At 40.0% G+C, this 21,585-nt stretch overlaps 1 protein-coding gene across 1 annotated transcript; it reads left to right on the forward strand.

Moving 5' to 3' along the window:
- Positions 1 to 13: 13 nt before the first annotated feature.
- On the forward strand, positions 14 to 13,031 carry LOC146693357 (uncharacterized). Its single transcript, XM_085479173.1, has 6 exons — positions 14 to 73; positions 1,172 to 1,877; positions 8,282 to 8,303; positions 8,404 to 8,487; positions 8,686 to 8,934; positions 11,317 to 13,031. The coding sequence occupies exons 2-6, from the start codon at positions 1,503 to 1,505 to the stop codon at positions 11,853 to 11,855; spliced, it is 1,269 nt and encodes a 422-aa protein (XP_085335299.1). The 5' UTR covers positions 14 to 73; positions 1,172 to 1,502; the 3' UTR covers positions 11,856 to 13,031.
- The last annotated feature ends 8,554 nt before the right edge of the window (positions 13,032 to 21,585 follow it).

The raw sequence follows: 21,585 nt of genomic DNA on the forward strand, positions 1-21,585 counted from the left end.
TCCCCAGGTTTCTGTGGGTTCTCTCTGGATACTCTGGCTTCCTCACACAGTCCAAAGACATGCACTTAGTTGGGTAAGGTTAACTGGTAATTCTAAATTGCCCATAGGCGTGAATGTGAGTGTGAATGGTTGTCTGTTGTCTGTCTCTACCCTGCCTCTCACCCCATGGTAGCTGGGATACCATGGACAGATGGTGTAGTATTTTCAAAATGTATGAATTTGGTTCACTGGAGCAATCGAATAACTCCTCTTGAGCGCCAATTACCTCAGTGGGTGAGCGAGGGAACATGTGCCACTTGCCTGATGCGTAACAGCCTGGGATCGGGTCTGACCTACGGCCCTTTCCCTTCTCTCTGTCCCCACCTTCCTGTATATCTTGACTGCTCCGCAAAGACAGAAAATACCCATATGTCACTAGCCCCCCAAACCCTTCTCTGAATATGAAAAAAATTTGCTTAGTCCAACCCACTTCTGAATCCTAACTCTCCCATGCTACAGTAACAAATTCATACATTTGTGTGAGCCCTTTGAGATTACAGGCTTTGACAAACTTCTCTGGTATTATGTTAAGCAATACTGCAACTATGTGATCATGGTTCACAGGAATTCCCATGAGGAATACCGGGGACCTTGCCAAAACAGATAATCACACTGATCACAGAAGTCTGTTCATGCTTGTCTAAGATGTTTTTATCACACACATTGTCATCGTTAATTATTGTTTTAACGTACAAAACACTGATCTTTTAGTGCAAAATAATAAGATAAGATAGAACTTTATTAATCCCTCGGGTGGGTTCCTCTGGGAAATTCGACCCAGATCCCAGATCCTGACTTGATTATATCACTGTTGTTTTTGCAAGCTTTTGTGCACGTGTGTGTGTGTGTGTGTGTGTGTGTGTGTGTGTGTGTGTGTGTGTGTGTGTGTGTGTGTGTGCCTGCATGCACAAGTGGGTTTTTGTGGTGCATTATCTTGCAGCTGTGAGTCTCTGCAGGAAGAGCCATAACCATGGCAACGCCAGGCAATAAGTACCTTTCAAAAGGCTGGCCTCCTCTCTCCTGCTCCCCACTAATCATATTCTCCTACTTCCTCTCTCTCTCTTTGTCTGTCTCTCTCTTTCCATATTTTATCTGCTTGGTCATTCCACCGGTTTCACCCCTTCATAACCAGCTGGGAGGCATACTGGACACCACAACAAGAATACATCTATTCAGCTGGGCTCCTCCTATTCTGCAGTTTCACTTTGTGAAAGGCCACAGGAGGATACCACTTCCCATTCGAACATCTCTGCGGTTTGCTAAAAGGACATCTTTATAAACAGACGTTGCACGCGTGGTCCCTTTTGTTTGGAAGAACGGATTTCGAATGCTGCTTCTACTGACTGATGCCTTGTGAAGACCATGGCTGTGTACATGCAGTCAGACAGCTGTGGATCTCAAACAAAAAATTGATGTAGTGTATCTACAATGACATTGCATTTAGACAGAACACCTAAATAGCAATGAAACACGGTTCTTCTGAAATAACGAGCAAGGAGTTGACTGTGGGAAGATGCAGAAGGGGAGAGGATGAGGGCAAAGACACAGATTGTTTGCAGCAGTTCCCCCACTGTCCAGCTTGTAAACAAGACTATGACATCACTCTGATCCTGCCATGCTCTCACACCATGTGTGGTCAGTGTGTAGCAGCTGGAGAGGGAGCGAGGCTACGCCGTCAACCCATGTGCTCTGTGCGGTGCCCCTGTTGTCGGCATCCTGTGGAGCTGCCGTGCTTGACCTGGTCATCTGCCATATCTTGCCTCCCAAAACATCCCAGCATGAGATCTAATCATGTCAACAGAGAGGCCTCACCTGAGGATCACCCGCCACATGTGCAGGTCAGATGTCCTTTAGGGAAATTCTGGCATTTCCACTTAAACACAATGTGGTCTAGGTAGGCTAGGTAGGTACTCTGCCTTTTGGGGTCTGGGATAGTAGCCATAAACCTGATAGCACATTTTAAAAAAAAATAGATTGTCTAACCCACTTCCGAATCCTAACTCTCCAATGCTACATTCACAAGAGGGAGTTATTACTGTTGGTAAGATAATACTACACTGACAATAACCATTTATAACCCAGATCATGACTTGATTATATCACTGTTGTTTTTGTAAGCTTTTGTGCAGTTATACTTACAGATCATACCTAATATCTTTAAAACTTATTAGCTATTATACCTTTCCACATTTCACACATGTATTGCAATAATATTGTTGGGATTTTGTTGACCACCATTATTATGAATTGTAATGTGACAGCGCTAATAAAAAACAAACAGATAAAGCCAGAAGAGTCTGTCAGTTGGTGCTGAGACTCCCTTAACCCCCGAAACACACAATGACCAGTCTCACAGCATCACTGCTTTTGAATCACCAGTCAAGCAAAACCAATTATCCAATTCAAATCTATCCAACTGTATTGATAGCAATGCTGAATTGGTATAAGATTCATACTAGAGGGATAGGATCAATACTTTGTTTTGATTTTCAAAGTTCTTTCTTTATTTTTTTTTTTATGAAAAAATACACCTCAAACATGCCCTATCAAAAATGTCTGATCTTTTTTTGTGTTACCTGTCACGACTATTTTATTTATACCATATAGAGCATTTAAACAGCAAGCTGACCCTAAGTGCTTTAGAGACAGACATATTTACATTTCAGGTCTCTAGAAAACCCAGTTTAAAAATACATGAAAAGCTGCAAGGTGTCATTATTGTGGAAAGTAAAACTCATAATTTTGCAGTGTTAAATAAAATGTGTTCAGAATTTGCAAATTGACTAAGAGTTATCTCATGATTTATGACATGCTGCCTTTATAGGTTAAATGTATCAGTATCTGTATCAGTATTGGTATCAGCACCACTGGCCCTGAATTTACTTGGTATCAGATCAGTACCAAAATCTGCAGTATCACACAGCACTAGATGTCTGTGCAATCACCAGTTCTCTGCACGAGAGGACCGATGCTTGCACATTTTGTTTTGTCACCCTCTTTCCTGTTCTGGTGTGTTTATTTGTCCTGCGGTCATGTGACTCAGCGGCTCTGAGTAGCAACATGTAGGCTGCAGTAAGAAAGCGCAGCAGATGGAAGGAAATTTTCTCCTGGTCCCTCAACCATTATTAACTTATATAAAGATATGAAGGAGCACACAAAAAAGAAACGAACAGGAGGAAAGATATCCCTCAGGCAGCTCTAGAACCCCAGCACAGAGACTGACTCTGTACTCACGTATTATTGGTCATCATAGTTGTTATTTTAACAGACTGATTACCTTTATATTGTATCATTTGTAGATTAAATTAATAAATACATATAATAATGAATTAATTATTGTATTAGAACAGAAACATATTCTGTCCTATTTATTTATTTCTATTTTATCATTATGTATTTGAAGTGTTTCAAAGACAGACAAATTTACATTTCAGGTCTTCAAAAAACTGATAAAAAGCTGAAAGTTGGAATTTGTTGCATTAACAAAGTATGGTACAAAGTACATTCACCGGTATTTAATGGTCCCTAGAGTGTGTTTATAATTGGCAAACTAATGATGATTCATCAGTCATTCATAAATCTTGACACACTACTCTTCCTTACATAAGTCCTTACATAAGTTTAAATTATCAGTATCACCAATACTGAATTTGTATTTACTTGGCACTGGATCGATACCAAAACCTGCACAACACTAGTAGCCAAAAACCCGTAATCGAACAAGTGTCTCTTGATAGATAGATTTAGATTAATTAAATTAAAAGATTATTAATACTTCCAAGGTACACTAAAAGCCAAAACAGCATTGCTTGGCTCAGCACAGAAACACTTGAAACCTATGGAAACAAGTCTGAGTGTTTCAAGAGAAAACAAAATACACTTGCCAGCATGCCTAGAATTCAGGTTACCGCTTATTTAATGTGTACCTAAAGTTAACATCTATACTGTTTGCCTTCTTATGGCACATCAAGGCCAGCAAGTAAGTAATGAATATCAATAAACATCTACAGGAATAAAGTTAACTGTATGACGAGTTTTGAGTTAGGTACTTTACTATTGTATGTACTTTTTTTGGTAACTAAGCTAGCTTAGTCTGGCTACTCCACATATCACTAGAGATGGCACGATACCACTTTTTTATGTCCGATACCGATACCGATATCATAAATTTGGATATCTGCCGATACCGATATGAATCCGATATAGTGTTTTTTAATCAACAAAACTGTTTTTTAAATATCTTGCTGCATTTTGTATAAGTTCATACTCAAGTTTAAAACAACAACTACACTAAAGCTATTCTGTTATACCTGTATCCAAAAAAAATATTTCATAGTTCAGCAATACTGATCAATCTAATAAACTTAAACCTACACCATCCTCCCTATTCTGGTATTTTAAAGAGTACTTAGCGTAAATATTAAGCAACCTAACTAATAGGGTTCCAACTCCCAGCAACAACAAAAATAAATAAATAAAAAATAGGGAACCACCCCTCACGCTCCACCTCATGATGCTTAATCGACGTAATCAACCTTAATTTGATGCAGTGTGGAAAAAAAAATGCACAGAAATCAATTATTTTTCAAGAAATATTAAATAGATTCAACATCTTTCTTCAACAAAATTGCAGACTGCACAGATGGTACCTTCACAAAGGAAAAAGTACTATAGCTTACTAGGGTATATATATTAGACTTAATAGTTACTATATACAATAATGGACTTCTATTCATTTTGCATCAAATTAAAACTTTGGCTGTCAGATAATTATTTATTAAAAGCTCGACATTTTAAATGAGAATAAGAAAGAAAAGTATGTCTTTGTGCCCCCTTTTCCCTGTTCATGCCCTATCGGCCCCCCTGGCTAAACTTTGCTAGATCTGCCCCTGCACAGTTACCAGCCGTCAGCTACGTAGAAAAAGATCCTGGTGTAGAAAGTAATATTAAATAAATTCTAACAACAGCTGATCAAGCTTAAACGTGCTGCTGTTGTTCAGCCGCTGGTTTCCTCTTTCTGGTGCAAAGTGGGCCAAAAGCAAACTACACAGAAAAGCCGATCAGCTGATCGTTAAGCAGTTTCATGATTGAAGTAGCAGCAAGAAGAGGCAGTCGCTTGTTAAGCTTAACGCAGGAATGCTTTACATTCAGAGATGGACTTACACACTTGCTTTACTTCTCTCGGGATAACTTTGTCGGAGATGAAATGCCGGGTTGCTAGCGAAGCTCCACATGCTATCCAGACCACCGACAGGTCCCGCATGCCACAGCCGCTCTATCACGTGATGCATACTGCTCCGACGTGCTAACGTTCTGAGGTGAGTTACGGCGTGTTGCAAGTTTTGTGAGGTGCTTTCGTGATATTTAATGGATCGGATTACATTTTTTATTTTTCTCTGATATCCGATCCAGTAATTTAGGTCAGTATCGGACCGATACCGATACGTAATATCGGATCGGTCCATCTCTACATATCACTGCTTTAGTTTTCAAAATCAAAAGATACCTTGTAGCTTTTTTTCCTGTTGAGATAATTACCCATTCAGGGATGGGCTTTATGTGAAAACTGTGAGCCTAGCCAGGCTCCCATAAGCACAACAGCAAGTGCATGTGTTAGCATGCAGTGCTGAGTGTCACACTGGCACTACTGTCAAAACATATTCTGTTTAAAGTATTCAAGCTAATGTTACTCAGGCTCTAGTTATAAAAAAAATATCTGTTGACATAAATTAACAAATAAATTAACAAATACAAACGGCAAAAGCTTTTCTGGACCTAAGATTTGGTAACTTTGCTCACGTCACTGTTATTAGTTGTCGTTGTATTTGTGACATATTGCAAGCTTTACATAGCTATGACAAGATCAGACGCCAGTTGTGTAGATCAGATTTGGCCTACTAAAATTACAGGGTTTTTTCTTTTAAATAAATGTTTTTACAGTAGAATTTATGTATTTATTTATTATTTAGTTAGTGTCTTTAACAGAGCTGTAGCCTATTACTTGATAAAGCTGTTCCATGTTCTCTCTTCATGCACACTTCTTCAAATCTATTATTTCACTAGCTGGGCCCATGTCCTCATTTTAACTTTGACAGTGTTTTACTAGGTAAAAGTCAATGCTTTGACATGAATTGAGCTGCGGTTTGGGGAAGGCCTCAAAGGGGACTGCCAATGGCTCCCGGGCCTGGCAGATCCCCGTGTACTAAATAGAATTGAAGAAGTTGAAGAATGGAGAAGAAGGAGGGAGGGAGGGAGGGAGGGTGGGGCACGTAAACAAGAATGATCAGCTTGCAGAACTGGGAGAACCCAGATGACAGCCGGAAGGAGCATGTTTGGAGGCGTGGTCCTGCTCCTGAAATTCCGATACATAATCTCCAATTCTAAGTGCCGCCTGCTGTTTCAACCCTTTTTGTGTATCATATTTGTGGGAAGTGATAAGCACATTTTTAAATCTTTTTTTGTATTTTGTTGTTTTGTTTATTGCTTTGTTACATTACACTGGACCTTTTATGGGGCATTGGATATTTTGTTTCATAGACAATATACACTACCCCAAATAAAATACTCAATGTCCCATAAAAGGTCCAGTGTCAGGAAAACTACGAGCAAGTCAACGTTGAAAATGTAACAGGAACTTTCCTCAATGTGTAAAGGTGTCACCGTGGGTTCTTATGGGTTAATTTTGTACAGTCAAATAAATCCCCTTTGGTAACCTTTTTGAAATGTAATTTAACTACTAGTGCCTCTGATGAAGGCAAATATAAAAACAGCAAGACTGATTTTATAAAACCCCTTTCAATCCCCTTATCCATTCATTCAACAAGATTGGCATTATAGACTAAAGTGTCTGATGTAGAGTAAAAACAAAAACAAACAGGTACAACCAAAAAGATGAATGAGATGGATCAACAGACTGGGAACTAGAACTACTACAGTCATGTGAAAAAGCTTTAATACCAATGGCTTGAAGTCAAGAGTCAGGAGAAGCGACTACCCACCTGTCATCTGTCACCTAAGATGCACAGAATGGGTGAGGTTGGAGAAGGAGGGAGAACATCTTTGAAAAAAGGTGGAGTCATCAACATTTTATATATGTGTACTAGCAATAAACAGATCTATATTTTGAATACAGACCAGTCAGGTTTTAACTGGTGAGGTTTAATGGTTTAATGCCACAATTACTAACTTAATTGTGATTTAGGAAAATTTTATACCCCTACAGTGTCATTCCTGTACAAGAGTAAACATAAAATGCAGTTTATAAATGATGATTTTGTATTTACTTATCAGTGAAAAATGCTTATATATTATATATCATATTATATATTTACTCAGGTTACCTTTGTCCAATATTTTTTGATGATCTGAGACATTCAAGTGTGACATATATGCAAAAAAAAAAGCCCAAATCAATAAGGGGGCAGATAGGGTTTTTTTAAGGCACTATGATTAAAAAGGCAATGAAAATGGACAAATGTTCAGACAAGGGGAAGTTTCAGCAATAATATGTTGCTGTTCAGTTTGAATTTCTTCAATTCAGTTCAATTCAATTTTATATAGCACCAAATCACAACAACAGTTGCCTCAAGGCACTTTATATTGTAAGGTAGACCCTACAATAATACATACAGAGAAAAACGCAACAATCAAATGACCCCCTATGAGCAAGCACTTTGGTGACAGTGGGAAGGAAAAACTCCCTTTTAACAGGAAGAACCTCCGGCAGAACCAGGCTCAGGGAGGGGCGGCCATCTGCTGCGACCGGTTGGGGTGAGAGAAGGAAGACAGGATAGAAGACATGCTGTGGAAGAGAGACAGAGGTTAATAACAAGTACAAAAATTCTTGTAATGAAAAGGTTTTAATTCTAAGACCAGTGTCCATATTGAAATTTTATCCAAGACGTCCTTTTCATTAATAAAACATTGTGAGGTTTTTAAAAACTTGGGTCATTATGGTCATTATTAATAGGATCATTATGTTATTACTTAACAATCCAATCCAACAACCTCTGCTGCAAATAAAATGTGTTTGGTTTTTCTGGCATATTTATTTGATAAATAATACATGCTTCATCCTGAATCTCAGATGGGTACTGTGATTAAATAAGAGAGATGTCAGAGAGTCATGGAAAGTTTGATTGTGCAAATAAATAAATAAATGGATTATTATGCTGTATGACTAATGTCTCTGGCATTTTTCTTCTGTATTTCATTATTTCTCACCACACATCGCCACATTTAGGAGGACAGCAGTAAAGTAACAGGTCAGACCAGTTTATACTGTAAGTATAGCAACCTCACTTTCAAGCAACAACCCAAAAGATTCTCATAAGGTAACCTAGACATTTCCCTCTTTTGGCCCAGATTCCAGTGTTGCCAGTTCCACGATAACACCAGTGGATGGTGCTGTAGATCTCCGGGAGGAGGAAATGGAGGCTTCTGTCTTTGGTAGGTAATTATATATATATATATATATATATATATATATATATATATATATATATATATATATATATATATATATATATATATATATATATATATATATATATATATATATGAGAGAGAGAGAGAGAGAGGTGTGTGTGTGTGTTTACATGCTGTACTTGATCTGCTCTGTCCTATTTTTACTCTGGCCTAATTTAGGACTGCATTTTGTTCTGGATCATCTTGATGCTTCAACTGCCCCACCATCTCTCCGTCTTTCTGACTCCTCTTTAACTGTCACCTACCACGAAGAGAATCCCCCTGTACCAGCTCCAGAAGGCAAAATTGGAAGACCTGTGATGACCTCAGACCCAGGGACTCTCCATCATATTCGTGCTGATGTAGTAATTGCACGGGGGCAGTACTACTGGGAGGTGGAAGTGTGTAATAGCTCCATCTACAAGATTGGTAAAAACAACAACTTAATTATTCATGGCACACATAGGAAGACACACACAGTGTCTAAATCAGTAGCATTACAGCTTCCCTCCTCTTTTCTTCTGTGCTGTACAAGCAGGTTGATAACAATGGAGAACTGAGAAGACAGCCAAACGTTAAATCTGCATTATTTTAAATGGCCAACAGAGGACAAGTCTTCCATTTAGAACAAGAAGTGTCTTTAGACACAAGTTTATATTAAAACAGCCCTTATTGTCTTTTCACTTTGACCTCAGTAAACTCTAGTGTAATGAGTTTATTTGTCAGTCACTAAATTCAAATCTTATACAATACAACATGAAGCTTATTTGGTCAATAATGGTCTCCCCAGTTAAAAAGGGGCAAGAAAACAGGATATGTTTTACTGTATGACTGGCAAGAATGTATGGTGTCCATCATTCTTCGGTCAGATGAAAAGGGAAAGACCATGTCTGAATTGAGGAGGGGGCCTAAGGGTACATCTTTCGCCATCTTAAAATGCTGTGATTGCAGCCATCAGTGGTCTTTGATCAATGATCAATGGTCTTTGATCAGTAGTTGTTAATAAATGGTCATGAGAATGTACATATTAATGATCAAGGAACTGACTTCACAGCCTGTTGTTCATTCAGTGGTGCTAGTTTCAGTCATTGTGCAATATACTCTTTATAAGGTTGGAGAAACCTGCAGTCAGCTGAGGCAGAAGAAGTCACCTGGATGAGTGATGAAACATTTCTCTCACTGAAAACGCTACGTCCAGATGAACAGAATCAACCTTTTGGGACTTACTTACCTGGATGATTGAGCATGCATCAAGACATTTGGATTTGTGTTTGTGGATATATGTGTGTGTGACAGATCAGATGCTTTCTAGTGGTTAAAATCACATTCAACGGCAGTGATGTGAGTAACTGAGGTTTCCTTGTTGGTGTTTTTCTGAATAAACATCATTGGATCTTTTTATATTCAACCGATCCAAGATTAAGGCAGGGCTGGAGCTTATCCCTGCTATTATAGGGCAAGAGGCAGGGTACACACTGGACATGCTCTCAATCTGTCACAGGGCTAACACAGAGAGACAGACAACCATTCACACCTCCAGCTCATTTAGAATCACCAGTTAGTCTAACATGCACATCTTTGGACTGTTGGAGGAAGCTCGAGTATCCAGAAATAACCTATCCAGGCACAGTGAGGACATACAAGTTCCACACTGGGAGGTCCCAGGTGGCCAGCGGATTTCAACCAGGACCTTCTTGCTGTGACACAATGGTGGTAACCACCACACCACCATGTTGCCCAACAAAAAAAACACACAAAAAATTAAAGTTTTCCACTTAAGATATAAACTCGTAGAGGACATGCATGTAACAAAGTTAAAATGTTGTTTTTCATAGTCGCCCAACTTTATACTTCACAGTATCAGAACAGTACCCAGCTGTAGATGACACTCAGTAAAGACATTTATTCACTCTGTTTGCCAATACAACACAAAAATGAAATGAAATGAAATCAGTCAAATTAAAACAAAACAAAGATTTAACATAAAAAGAAACTTGGTTTCTTACTTATTTTATTCAGAACACCATTGCAGACCACAACATTAAACAAAAACTCAACACTTCTTTTGGATTTAAATATTCTTTTTAGTTATTCCCACTCTTTTGAGCAATATCGTTGAGAGTGTTGTAACTCATAACTATGAATCACAGCATTTCTTGTTCCTGTCCAGGCTGCGGTGATGGTCCCAGAGGGTATCGTTTATGCAGGAGGGGTATATCTGTGGTGTTTCAAGGAAAGATGTCTTTTGTCTTCTCCTTGTTTATCCATGATACCACCAAGTTGGTGGCTCACCTCCTCAGCATCCAGACTACATCACAGACAAATAAGAGCAACAATTTCCACTAAGCAAAAATAACAAACACACAATGAAATGCCTACAGTTTATAGTAGCATTTGATTTATTCCTTAAGCTATTTACTTCAACCCTAAATTATTGTACAGTTGTCAGCTTATTTTAGTTACATTATATTAACTTAGCCACACAGATGGGAATAACATTAATTAAGCTGACTCGTTATAAAAGTATTGAGCAATGTGAACTAATGATCTGATAGTGTCTATAAACACTACAAATGTCAACCTCATGGTGGTGCAAGAGGAAAAGTAAGAAAGCCACCAAAGTCAAACAGATGCATCGTCTTAGGAGAATAAATAAATAAAATATTGTAAAAATCAATTGAATGGCTATTGGGATATTTGAGCGTTGGCCAAAGTGTTATCCCCAGAGCCAGGAATTGTTAAAGACTATTTTAATGCATAACCAAATCCATAAAAGTGCAGAGAAAACTGAAACTTTTCTGTCTCCCTCAGGTGTGATCTCAGTGGATGGTTCTAATGGCTGGTGGCTTGAGAGGCACAGTTTGACTTTTTGGGCAGTGTATGATGGGAACTGTGAACAACTTTGTACCATCCCACCTCAGATCAAAACCATTGGGGTCTTCCTAAACATTGGAGGAGGGACCCTAAGCTTCCACAACCCTCTAACCCAGGAGCATCTCGCCACACTGCCAACACGTTTCAGCAATGCTGGAGTGGTCCCAGCCCTGGGCCTGGGCCAGGGCAGACTGAGACTGCGCTGTGGCCTACCCCCACCTGTTTACGTATTTCTTAGTAAGAGCTCAACCTACAGGGAGCCTCATGGAAACAGCAGAAGTGAGTGGCGCCAAGAGGTTCCCTTTCAGTCGGTTAGGAAAGTGATCCAGAAGTTTGAGAAGCTGGCACTTTCTGACTCAGACTCAGGTCTGGTGTCCAGTTTTGGATCATCATGCTCCACCTTGGCTTCCTTTCCAGATGTGGGGGTTCCTGGGACCTTTCAGTCAGGGAAAGCAGGACAGGAAACTGAACCCTAATAAGAAGAGCTTGTGAAACCTCCTCTTCAATGAAAGGATAAACAAAAACTCCCACAGATGACCTGTGTAGTTTTAACTTTAGCTGTCATTTGAAAGGCTAATTTTTAATCTTCACAGACTTTTGGAAGTGTCTCTCCACTCCCTGCGTGACCCCCGGACCTACAATTGACTTTCTCACCAGGAGACAACCTTTTTCTCAGCTAAACAACCCCCACAGATTTGGCTTGGGCCAGAAAGAGTCCTCTGTGATGTGAAGTGTGAGGAAAGGGTGGGTTTTTAGCAGCAGGACTCCTTGATTTGTCTCTGTGTGATGGTTGTCAGACAGTAGGGGTCCTGTGCTCATAGTGCGCACATTTGTTTGTGTGTGTGAGAGAGCAGAAGCACTAACTCTGAGCATTTGCTCAGTTAGTCTTGGATTTCAAGGTGTGTTTGTGTGTGTGTTTGCGTGCATAGGAAGAACCACTGTACAAGTAGCCGGGGGTGGAGATGATGATGCATGAGTACAGCGACACCAGCAGTGTTGACACAGAGCACCAAGGACAGGTGGTATACTACGCTTATCCTGCAGCCTGTCTTTGATAGGACAGTAAGCCTGCCCCTTTCTGACCCTTTGAAACCCATAGGGCCTCTAAAGACTTTAAAAGAGCAGAGAGGGAAAAGACAAAACAGCATGCATAAATTAAAGACAGCAGGTGATGGACTGGACAAAAAGGAATGAGCTCAGAGAGTGATTCCCATCTGCTTTCACTTCCAAGACATCCTAATGGATCAAATGGCTCAGACCATATTTTTAAGGCAGCATACAGTATATTAATAGAATGGCATACTTTTTTACATTGCCAATTTGCTCATTGAACTTTAAGAAGAATCAAACAGGGAAATCAATTAAATTGAAACAATCTTTATTCAACACTATTTAATTACAGTGTCAAATCTTCATTAAAACCCGACAAGACTTTAAGACAAATGCATAAAGTCTTCTCACACAGAGCACACACTGAGGAATGTTTACTGCGTTGTTTTTTTTTAAATGAAAACCAAACTTTACTGGAATGTCTTTTGAACTAAAAGCCTAGCTATAAAATACTTTATATTAATTACACAATTACTGCAGTCACAGGTCTAATGACTACTTTATGTGCTGTGCCGGCTCAGCATTCACAATAAAGTGGTTTATATTTGTGTTGTGCACTCACTGAAATCAAAGTTATTTTGTTTGCAAATATCTGGATGTGCATGTTAAGCTGTCTGAGATATTATAAGACAGATGTGGCACACACATAAATTTGGAAGACAAATCTATTGAAGAAATGGCACAGATGGCATCTGTCTCGCCTCTCCGCTGATACATGTGCACAGTAAAGATTCAATTCAGTTTAGTTTGATTTACACAGCGCCAAATCACAACAGCTGTCACCTCAAGGCACTTCATATTGTAAGGTAAAGATCCCACAATAATACAGAGAAAACATCAGCAGTCAAGGATTTTTTAGTACATCCTGGGGATAAGGAATTATAAGAATACAGCTTAGAAGCAATAAATGCATGGGCTAGTTTTTTTTTGGCATAATTCTGAGACAGGATATGTTTAATTTTAGAGATATTGTGCAAATGGCAGAAAACAGTCCTACAGATTTGTTTAATATGAGCATTGAAGTACGTATGCTGGTCAAAAATGACTCCAAGATTCCTCATAGCGTGATTGGGTCCCAAGGTAATGCCATCAAGATTCACAATTGTTTTACTGTAAGGCATGGGACAAACACTGTTTAAACCTTATTTTGAGGAAACTTTGCACACTTTTCCAAACGTTGATTCTGTTCATCTGGAACAGAATCAACTTTTGGAGATTTACTTACCTGGATGATTGAGCATTCATCAAGACGTTTGCACACTTTTGAAGCATTTTTATTGTATTTCTTTCTTGATTTTACCAGTTTTTATCTCCTACTCGTCCTAGCTTCTTTCAGTGACCACTTGTATTACTGCAACAACAGCAAGAACAAATAAAGAAACCAGCATTTGACCTCATACACCATAATTTTCAGATATGTCTGAAAACTGTTGACAGGGACTGAAATTGAACACATAATCTGGTTATTAAAATTTCACTGAGGTTTCATATCTCTAGCAAATCCCTAAAGAAGTGTGTTGTCTTGATAGGAGCATATTTGGACACTTGATCAGCATTTCTAGACATCTGATTGGACAAAGGCTTCTTACTGGATATATGACCAACTTGGTGGCTCATTTTAGTTTTTCCACCCTATTTGCAGACAAATCCTTCTCCAGAATGGAAAAATATATTCAAAAATAAAAATCATTCATTAGAATCTATCCTTAGTATCTTTAGCTGGTTTAGAAGTTATCTGGGAGACCTCAACACGTTGAACAATCCTGATTTGTGCCCAGTGACCTAGACCCAGTTTCGTTGCTGAGCGCTTTGGGTTTTCTCCTGAAATCTTCACATATCCTTTTATATATTCATGAAACATCCACCTTAGTGTGATTCCCACTTCTGGACATACTGCAGCATACTCCCACCACCGTGCTTCACTGTGGGGCACACTGTTCTTTGGGTTGTATGTCTCTCATCTTTTTAAGCAGTGTTTCTGTGGCCAAAGATCTCTAGTTTCATTTAATCTTTTCTGTAGAAATAGAATTTTCTTTTTTGGTCTTAATCCTCACAATCCATTCCTTTGCAGGGTTCCAGTAATTGTTTTCTTTAAATCTACAATTCTTGACTTGGTCAAGTCATTGTGTCCTGACAATTGTTCTGGGTCTTTAGACAAATCTCACACTTTTTTTTCATACTCTTTGAAATCTTTCACTTCCTACCTCTGCCAGGCCTGTATCCTGCTAAAAAGTATACTAACAGAAAGTATCTGACTTGACACAAGAATAAAGCAAAAATATTAGTAACAATCTGTGAATCTGCATCCAATAAGACCCAAGCCTGTGCTGCAGAAAAGCATCATAAGAACAGTTTAAAAACAGTTTAAAATACTTAAGAAAGAGGGAAGGCAGAAGAAGACACCAAACGATGATACTAGCTGGCCATGTTACACACGTCAGTGTGAAACCATTCTGAGCCATAAGTGTGTTCATTCTTTGAACAGAAACAGCTATTTGCTCATTTCTTTGTTATTGGTGTTTAAATTCATTTTAATCTGCAGATTAAAAAAAAACAACAAAAAACTTTAAAGTTGTGTTTTTTGGACATTTCATGCCTTGTTAGGTCTCTGGCTCCACTTGGTTTCACTAATGGCCTCACCACACTAATAACATACTATATTTTGCATACTATACAATGAAAGTGGTACTGTTTTTGCCATTTTATTTGTCAAATCTGTAATATTTTTTTTTTATGTTTTTATTCCTTTCTTTGCACCTCCCTTTTTTCAATTTTTTTCTTTTTTGTTTATTTTCTTTGTTCCAAACACTTCTGGACTTGTAAGTTTGGGAAAGATTCATTTTGTGATTCTCTGGCAAAGAAAATAATGAAAGCATAAACTTTCCTTCATTTTCTCAATCTTCAGGGCTCCAAGCCCCGCTGGAAGAACCACTGGTGCCGAGGACTATTTATTCTTGGCTCGGCTGATATTCACATTCATTCTTGACCACTTGACTTGTGATTAGGCAATAAAGCCTTTTGTGCAACTCCCTCCTGTACCATCCTCTCCTCCCTGCCTGTCTTCAGCGATTGTTTGCCTTTTCTTTCCTATTCCATTGTCTTCCAATGTTCAGTCAGACCACCCAAACAGTAAATCTCATTGAAAAAGAAAAATCCTTGCAATTAAAACAAGCATCAACCAGCAGAAGTTCTTCAGGGGCACTTTTGAAGAGGTGGAGGAGTAGCAGTGGAACTCGGACCAACTTTACATTGAGCATCATTCATTTCATGCAAGCACGAAATCAGTTAAGCAGCGGGCCAGACTCGGTAATTACTGATGAGTCAGGAGAAGCTTGTTAGACTGTCGCCTCTCGGACCACTCATCAGGATGACTGCGTGTTGATGTTTAACGGTGGAGGTATTTGCCGCGCGAGTAAAAAATGCATGTGCCGTGACCGCTTTTGGCACAGCTCGCTCTCTCCTTCTCTCTCCCCTCTGCACATCTATCGACTTTTACAAATAAAGTGTGTGGAAGCAATTTGAGCCTTGTAAACAGAAATGAGACCGGAGTGATGCAGATTTCAAAGGGCCGACAGGAGAGAGCGGGGAGGGCGGGAAGGGAGTCTGCCAGGAAGGATGGATAACGTGTCGTGCCATGTGTGCACATTTGGCAACGTCTGTCGTATTCTGGCTCTCTGAACATGAACTGCACAGCAAGATGCTGGACTTTCTTTTCCCCCCTTTTGCTCAAGTACTGCAAGTGCTTGAGATAATTATAATTGAGCATTTCAGTTGCATGTTTTTAGTTGATTTTTTTATTCACCTTTTAAATCAAACACGTCTTCTCTATTCTATGATCTCATTATGTTTTATACTTCTTTATATTTTCTTTTGGTTCTTTGTGTTTGTTCACTTTTTGTCTTTTACATCCTGTGAAGTAGCTACTTTGAATGGTCTTCTTGTTCAAAGAGGCCCCCCAAAAGTGCACCTAGCTGCCAATATCTTTATTCTTGACCTGATCTTTCAGAGTCTGTGGATCTATCTATACACCTTTACTCTGCAGAGTGATATTTTGAAAAACATAACAGACTAATGCATTTAACACAGGAAAAGAACCTAAGAAGAAACATACTAACTGTTGAAATAGCCAGACTTTAAAGTACCGCACTACATATAATTATTAAATCTTTCTTTAACAATACTGTGCTATCTACCCCCAACCAGCAGATGGACTCCACTCCCTCAGCCTGATTCTGTTGGCGTTTTCTTCTTGTTTTTCCTTTCCACTGTTGTCAACTGCTTGCTCATGGGTGGGTCATCTGATTGTTGCTCTTTATCATTTTAGGGTTTTGCCTTACAGAATAAAGGACCCTGAGGTGACAGCTGTTGTGATTTGGCGCTCTGGAAATAAAATTGAATTGAACTGAATTCTGCTGAGTTTAGCTTGCCAGCTTTGTCAGGTCTCTACAATACTGGGTTGAAATAGTAGCAGATTTTAAGCAAATTAAGTCTCTTGAATAGTCACACAATCTGAGATTTTGTGCTGACTGACAAACACAACCATACCATGTCTTGAATATCGGAGTAATTAAATTCAGACCTATACTTCTAATTGAGTCTTTGCAGGTCATGTTTAAGTTACTTCTATGTATGTATAAAGCTCAGTGCTATTGCAGACAGACAACCTAAACGCTAACCTAAACACTGTGTAAATTTGCTTATTGCATAAATACTTAGAGTATAATTTGTTTTCAAAATCTTCTAAAATATTTCTCCTTGATTTCACTCTGGAATTAACAAAGCATTCTTCTTCGGAATTAGCCCCGAGTAACCACTGCTTATAAAAACATGCTTACAATAAAAAGGAATCGTTATTGTTGCCTTTAAGTCTTAGCTCATCGTTCTACCTACATTTTAGTACAATTATTCACTGATAAGTATTTTGATCACTGAAAATCACATCCTAATCACCGCCGTGCACAGGTCAGTGTCGGGAAGTTTGCTGGCTGGAAATAAGAAGAGCTTTTTATAATTTCAGCATAACTTCGTAGACTCTCCACTAGTAATCATCTGTTACTCCACACACGCACAAACTTCTCCTGGTGATAAACTAAACGCTGGGAACGTCCCCTGTAACTACACAGGTCTTTTCCCGGAGGTGTCAAAACAAACCGAGCAGCCTCCCCACACACACACTCACCTCCACTGCATTTGGACATAGCCTATGCTCGCTAATTGCCTGCAGTAATTATGGTCACGCCTCCTCCCCGATCCACAATAGGAGACGGTGAGAAGACAGGAGCAGCGCTCCTTTCTCCTCAATTTCGACTGTGTCTGCAAATTGATTCAGTTTGTATGAATAAACACCAACTCTGCAAGACGTCTTCTTCCATTTGCACATTCACATACTGACTGAGCAAAGGGCCCATTTGACTCCCCACTCGCCCGCCCCCTCTCTCCCCTTTTCCGCTACCGGCATCAGTACACAATTAGCTCTACAGCCTCTTATTATTATCAGCATCAGCATAACACTGGCAGGGGCGAAAACATGGTGTGCGTCTTAATTTACCATATTCAGAGCACATTTTTAAAAACACGATAGATAGATAGATAGATAGATAGATAGATAGATAGATAGATAGATAGATAGATAGATAGATAGATAGATAGATTTAAAAAAAATCTTTTTATTGATGACGTTGATGGCGGTTTCCAGCACCTCGAAGTAAGCTACCTCTTCTTCAGATGTCCGCCCTTGATAGAAACCTAAAACGACGCTGGATTCCAAAAGGGAAACGCGTAATTACAACAGGGGCCGTGTATCTAAACATGAGTCAGAAATAATTGGGGTCTTGAGATGCATGGCGGCAAAAAAGGGAAGGTCACGCAGAGTGTACGACTCTAAACAGAATAATTCCGAAACCGACGCTTCTCAATGTGAGCGCGTGGAGGCACATCGAGTCTGGGAACAGGTGGTGACTGAAAGGGAGGTGCATGAGCGGGGCATCCAGGGCTGACTGATATTCACACCTTCGGTCACTCCGAGCAGCAAACAGGATGCCCCCCCCCCCCCCCCCCCCCCCCCTTGAGTGAGCGCTCTGAGTCTGGATGTGGAGGTGGGGGTAGGATGAAGCTGTGGTCGTCTGGCGTGAAAAAAAGAGCAAATACACAGCGATTTGCTCTCCGTTACAGAGGAAAGTATCCATGAGCGTATTCATGGGTAAACCTTTATTATGCGTGACTGACAGCCGATACCCACCCTTGACCACCCCCTCCCTCGCAAACCCAGGCGCGCGCAGCAGGATCGCTGAGAACTTTTAATAATGTCCTTGTAATGGTGTCACGTAAAAAACATCCACGGCCGTTCCGTGCCAGCAGTGTTTCATATCACTCACATATCACGCACTCTTCTGAGAAAGCTCCCCGTACAGCGGAGCGGGAATCTTAATAAAAGAGAGAGAGAGAGAGAGAGAGAGAGAGAGAGAGAGAGAGCACCATGTCTGCTTTTAATTATATCAGAACCGCACAGAGCTGCCAGCATCCATATCCACGGTTAATCGATTTTTATTGGGCTGTAACCTTTCGTGGCAAATTAGAGATGATTTAAGACTTTTGAGCCTCTCCTTTCCAGTCCGCTCATCTCCAGCCTTAAAGATTAATGAGGGACAGTGATCAATCCAAGATCATTGTTTTTATCCAGGAAACAATCTGTAATTAATACCGAATAATGACCATTACACGACCCTATAAATTCTGCGGTGGAGGGGAATCCAAGGATCTGAGGCCAAGATACACTCGTTAAAAAAAGATTTACAATGCGATCGAATCTTTGCGAGTTATCAGCAACAGGTCATAAATACGTCATTATAAACATGCTCAGGTTTATTTTTTCTAAATGTGTCTCTTGATAAAACATACACGAATTATGACTTTATTGATCATTTGCTTTTATTTCTGAACCTAAAAGTCCGATTTTAGTTAGGAAATATGACGATTTTCCCCTGATAAAAATAAAATAAAATACTGCAGGTGAGGACTGATTTAACTCACCGAAGGATTAAACTATTCGATCAGCGTTCCCCCTGCCAGCCTTACAAACCATCAAAATAAAAGTTCCGCTCAGAGCAGAGCGGACACCTTGAAACTTAAATGTGTATTTGTGATCTTTTGGTTGATGGTCGAAAAGAATGACGGTGAGACCCCAGAGAAATGTCGTGTTATAAGTACTATGAAACAGAGGTGCCAGACTGATTTTAAGCGCAGGACACCTCCAATACACAAAAACCCGCTGTCAGTATGGGGGGCTGTACACTGCGGGGTTTTTTATATAGACGATTTGCCATCCCGTCTGCTTAATTAATCACTTTGCAGCGCAGAAGAAAAGAGTCGCTTATCACCCTATCATGAAGAGCAAATAGCCCATCATTGAGTCCCATTGCTGAGGTGAAAGAGGGTTGGGCAGTTGCGATGGGGGGAGCCGCGTAAATCCTCACACTCGGGTGGAAGTGGCTCCTAAAGGCCATGTAATGTGACACATGTATAAAAAAATAACACCTTGCCTGCGCCTTTGGCACGGAATGAATGAAACTGGCGCTTTTTTTAATGTAACGGTTTAATAGAGCTATCAATATTAATGCATTTTCTAGCCTATGTGTGGACAAAGTAATCCACGGAGGAGTTTGAAATGGTGCGTAGAGGCGAAAACACATCTACCAGCGAAGCCATACAGATTTAGCACATTTTGCGCAACGATTTAATATGGAGGTAATATTAATGGCCCTTGCAGTCGATTTCTGGTATAGGAGGGGGTACATAATATACAGCGGAGTGCACAATGCTGCTGTGCATCAGTGGGGTGTGTGGATTTGATAGGAAAGAAGAGCAAAATGAGACACAAACTACCAGGTGAACTGTGAACACAGAAAGCTTGGTAACATTCTGACAAAGCCTGACCTTTCCTGAACCCTGTGGTATAAACCAAAGCAGCACTATTGTAATGTAAACCTGACCAGTTTGTTTTGGGCTCCCCTCTGTAGGGACCACAGTGAGGAACTGGACTGTAAACCGCTACTTGTGTTTGATGGAGATATTTCCCAGGGCTAAATAGTCCCTAATAAAATTCACTTGTTGTTGACGTGGTGAATTTTTTTAAAGACTTTATGTTAAATAGCCCCCAACACATCCACAAATGAATACATTTTATTTTAAAATACATGTGATTTTAAGTGGAATCGTTCAAGCAGGCATGGCTTCGAGACAAGCCAAAGGGAAACTGCGCGGGAGGGGGACACAGAGGTCTGCAGAAGGGCCAGGAGAAATTTGCCATGAGGTATTCCAACTATTTTCATTTGTTTCTGTTAAGTCACTTAGGTCTCAGCGCCAAACGCACTTGAAAAAATAAGGGAACAGAAAACAGCGGACACTTACACATTCCTTACTGTACATGAGCTGGAGATTCCCACTTTCTCCCCAGAGCTCGTGGCTCATGTCCGTGGGCGTCAGATGGCTGAAAGCGTGCCGCTCATCGCGGTGAGCAGATTAGACTTTATCTTACGGCACAGCGCTTTAATGTGCGCAAAGGCCAAATGATTAAAGTTGGGGAAACGGACAGATAAATAGGTAATCACCGCTAAATAACACCAATACTGATTCAATTACACAATAACTAAATCAAGAGAGCAGCATAACTCCCACGCACGGGATTGGCACACAAAAAACAATTATACCTGGCACATTTAATATCGAAGCAGCAGCGTATTAAACTTTATTAAAAGCACCCACGGTCCTTTATAACCTCAACATCAAACATGCAACATGAAAAAAATAGGAGGGGGGTGTTGCAGAGAAGCTATTTTATTTTAACAACAACCAGAAAAAAAATATTTACCAAGCTAATTCAATGACAGGAAAGATATTTATGCCGTCACCTCGTCTCAGATATGTGTGTTGAAACACACTGCTGTAACTGCCCAGTCGTTTCGACAGCGTATTGAGTTGATAGGGGTGTCGATTGCCCTGTCCATCATCCACCCCCTCACCCATCACCCGGCCCACCCTTCATCTTCCCCCTTCCTCCTCCTCCCGGCTGTTTGGAGCTGTCAGGGAAGCAGCCTATAA

The sequence above is a fragment of the Copadichromis virginalis genome, linkage group LG14 (assembly GCF_057382275.1).
Source record: "Copadichromis virginalis isolate Kocher_CV1m ecotype Utaka linkage group LG14, C_Virginalis_male_GT1.1, whole genome shotgun sequence".
Classification (NCBI taxonomy): domain Eukaryota; kingdom Metazoa; phylum Chordata; class Actinopteri; order Cichliformes; family Cichlidae; genus Copadichromis; species Copadichromis virginalis.

What these genes read in the sequence shown, in the direction of transcription:
- LOC146693357 (XM_085479173.1), top strand. Translation starts at nt 1,503, where the DNA reads ATGAAACACGGTTCTTCTGAAATAACGAGCAAGGAGTTGACTGTGGGA. An exon ending in GGACAGCAGTAAAGTAACAG is followed by an intron (nt 8,304 to 8,403) that starts GTCAGACCAGTT and finishes CTTTTGGCCCAG; the next exon opens with ATTCCAGTGTTGCCAGTTCC. An exon ending in AATGGAGGCTTCTGTCTTTG is followed by an intron (nt 8,488 to 8,685) that starts GTAGGTAATTAT and finishes GGCCTAATTTAG; the next exon opens with GACTGCATTTTGTTCTGGAT.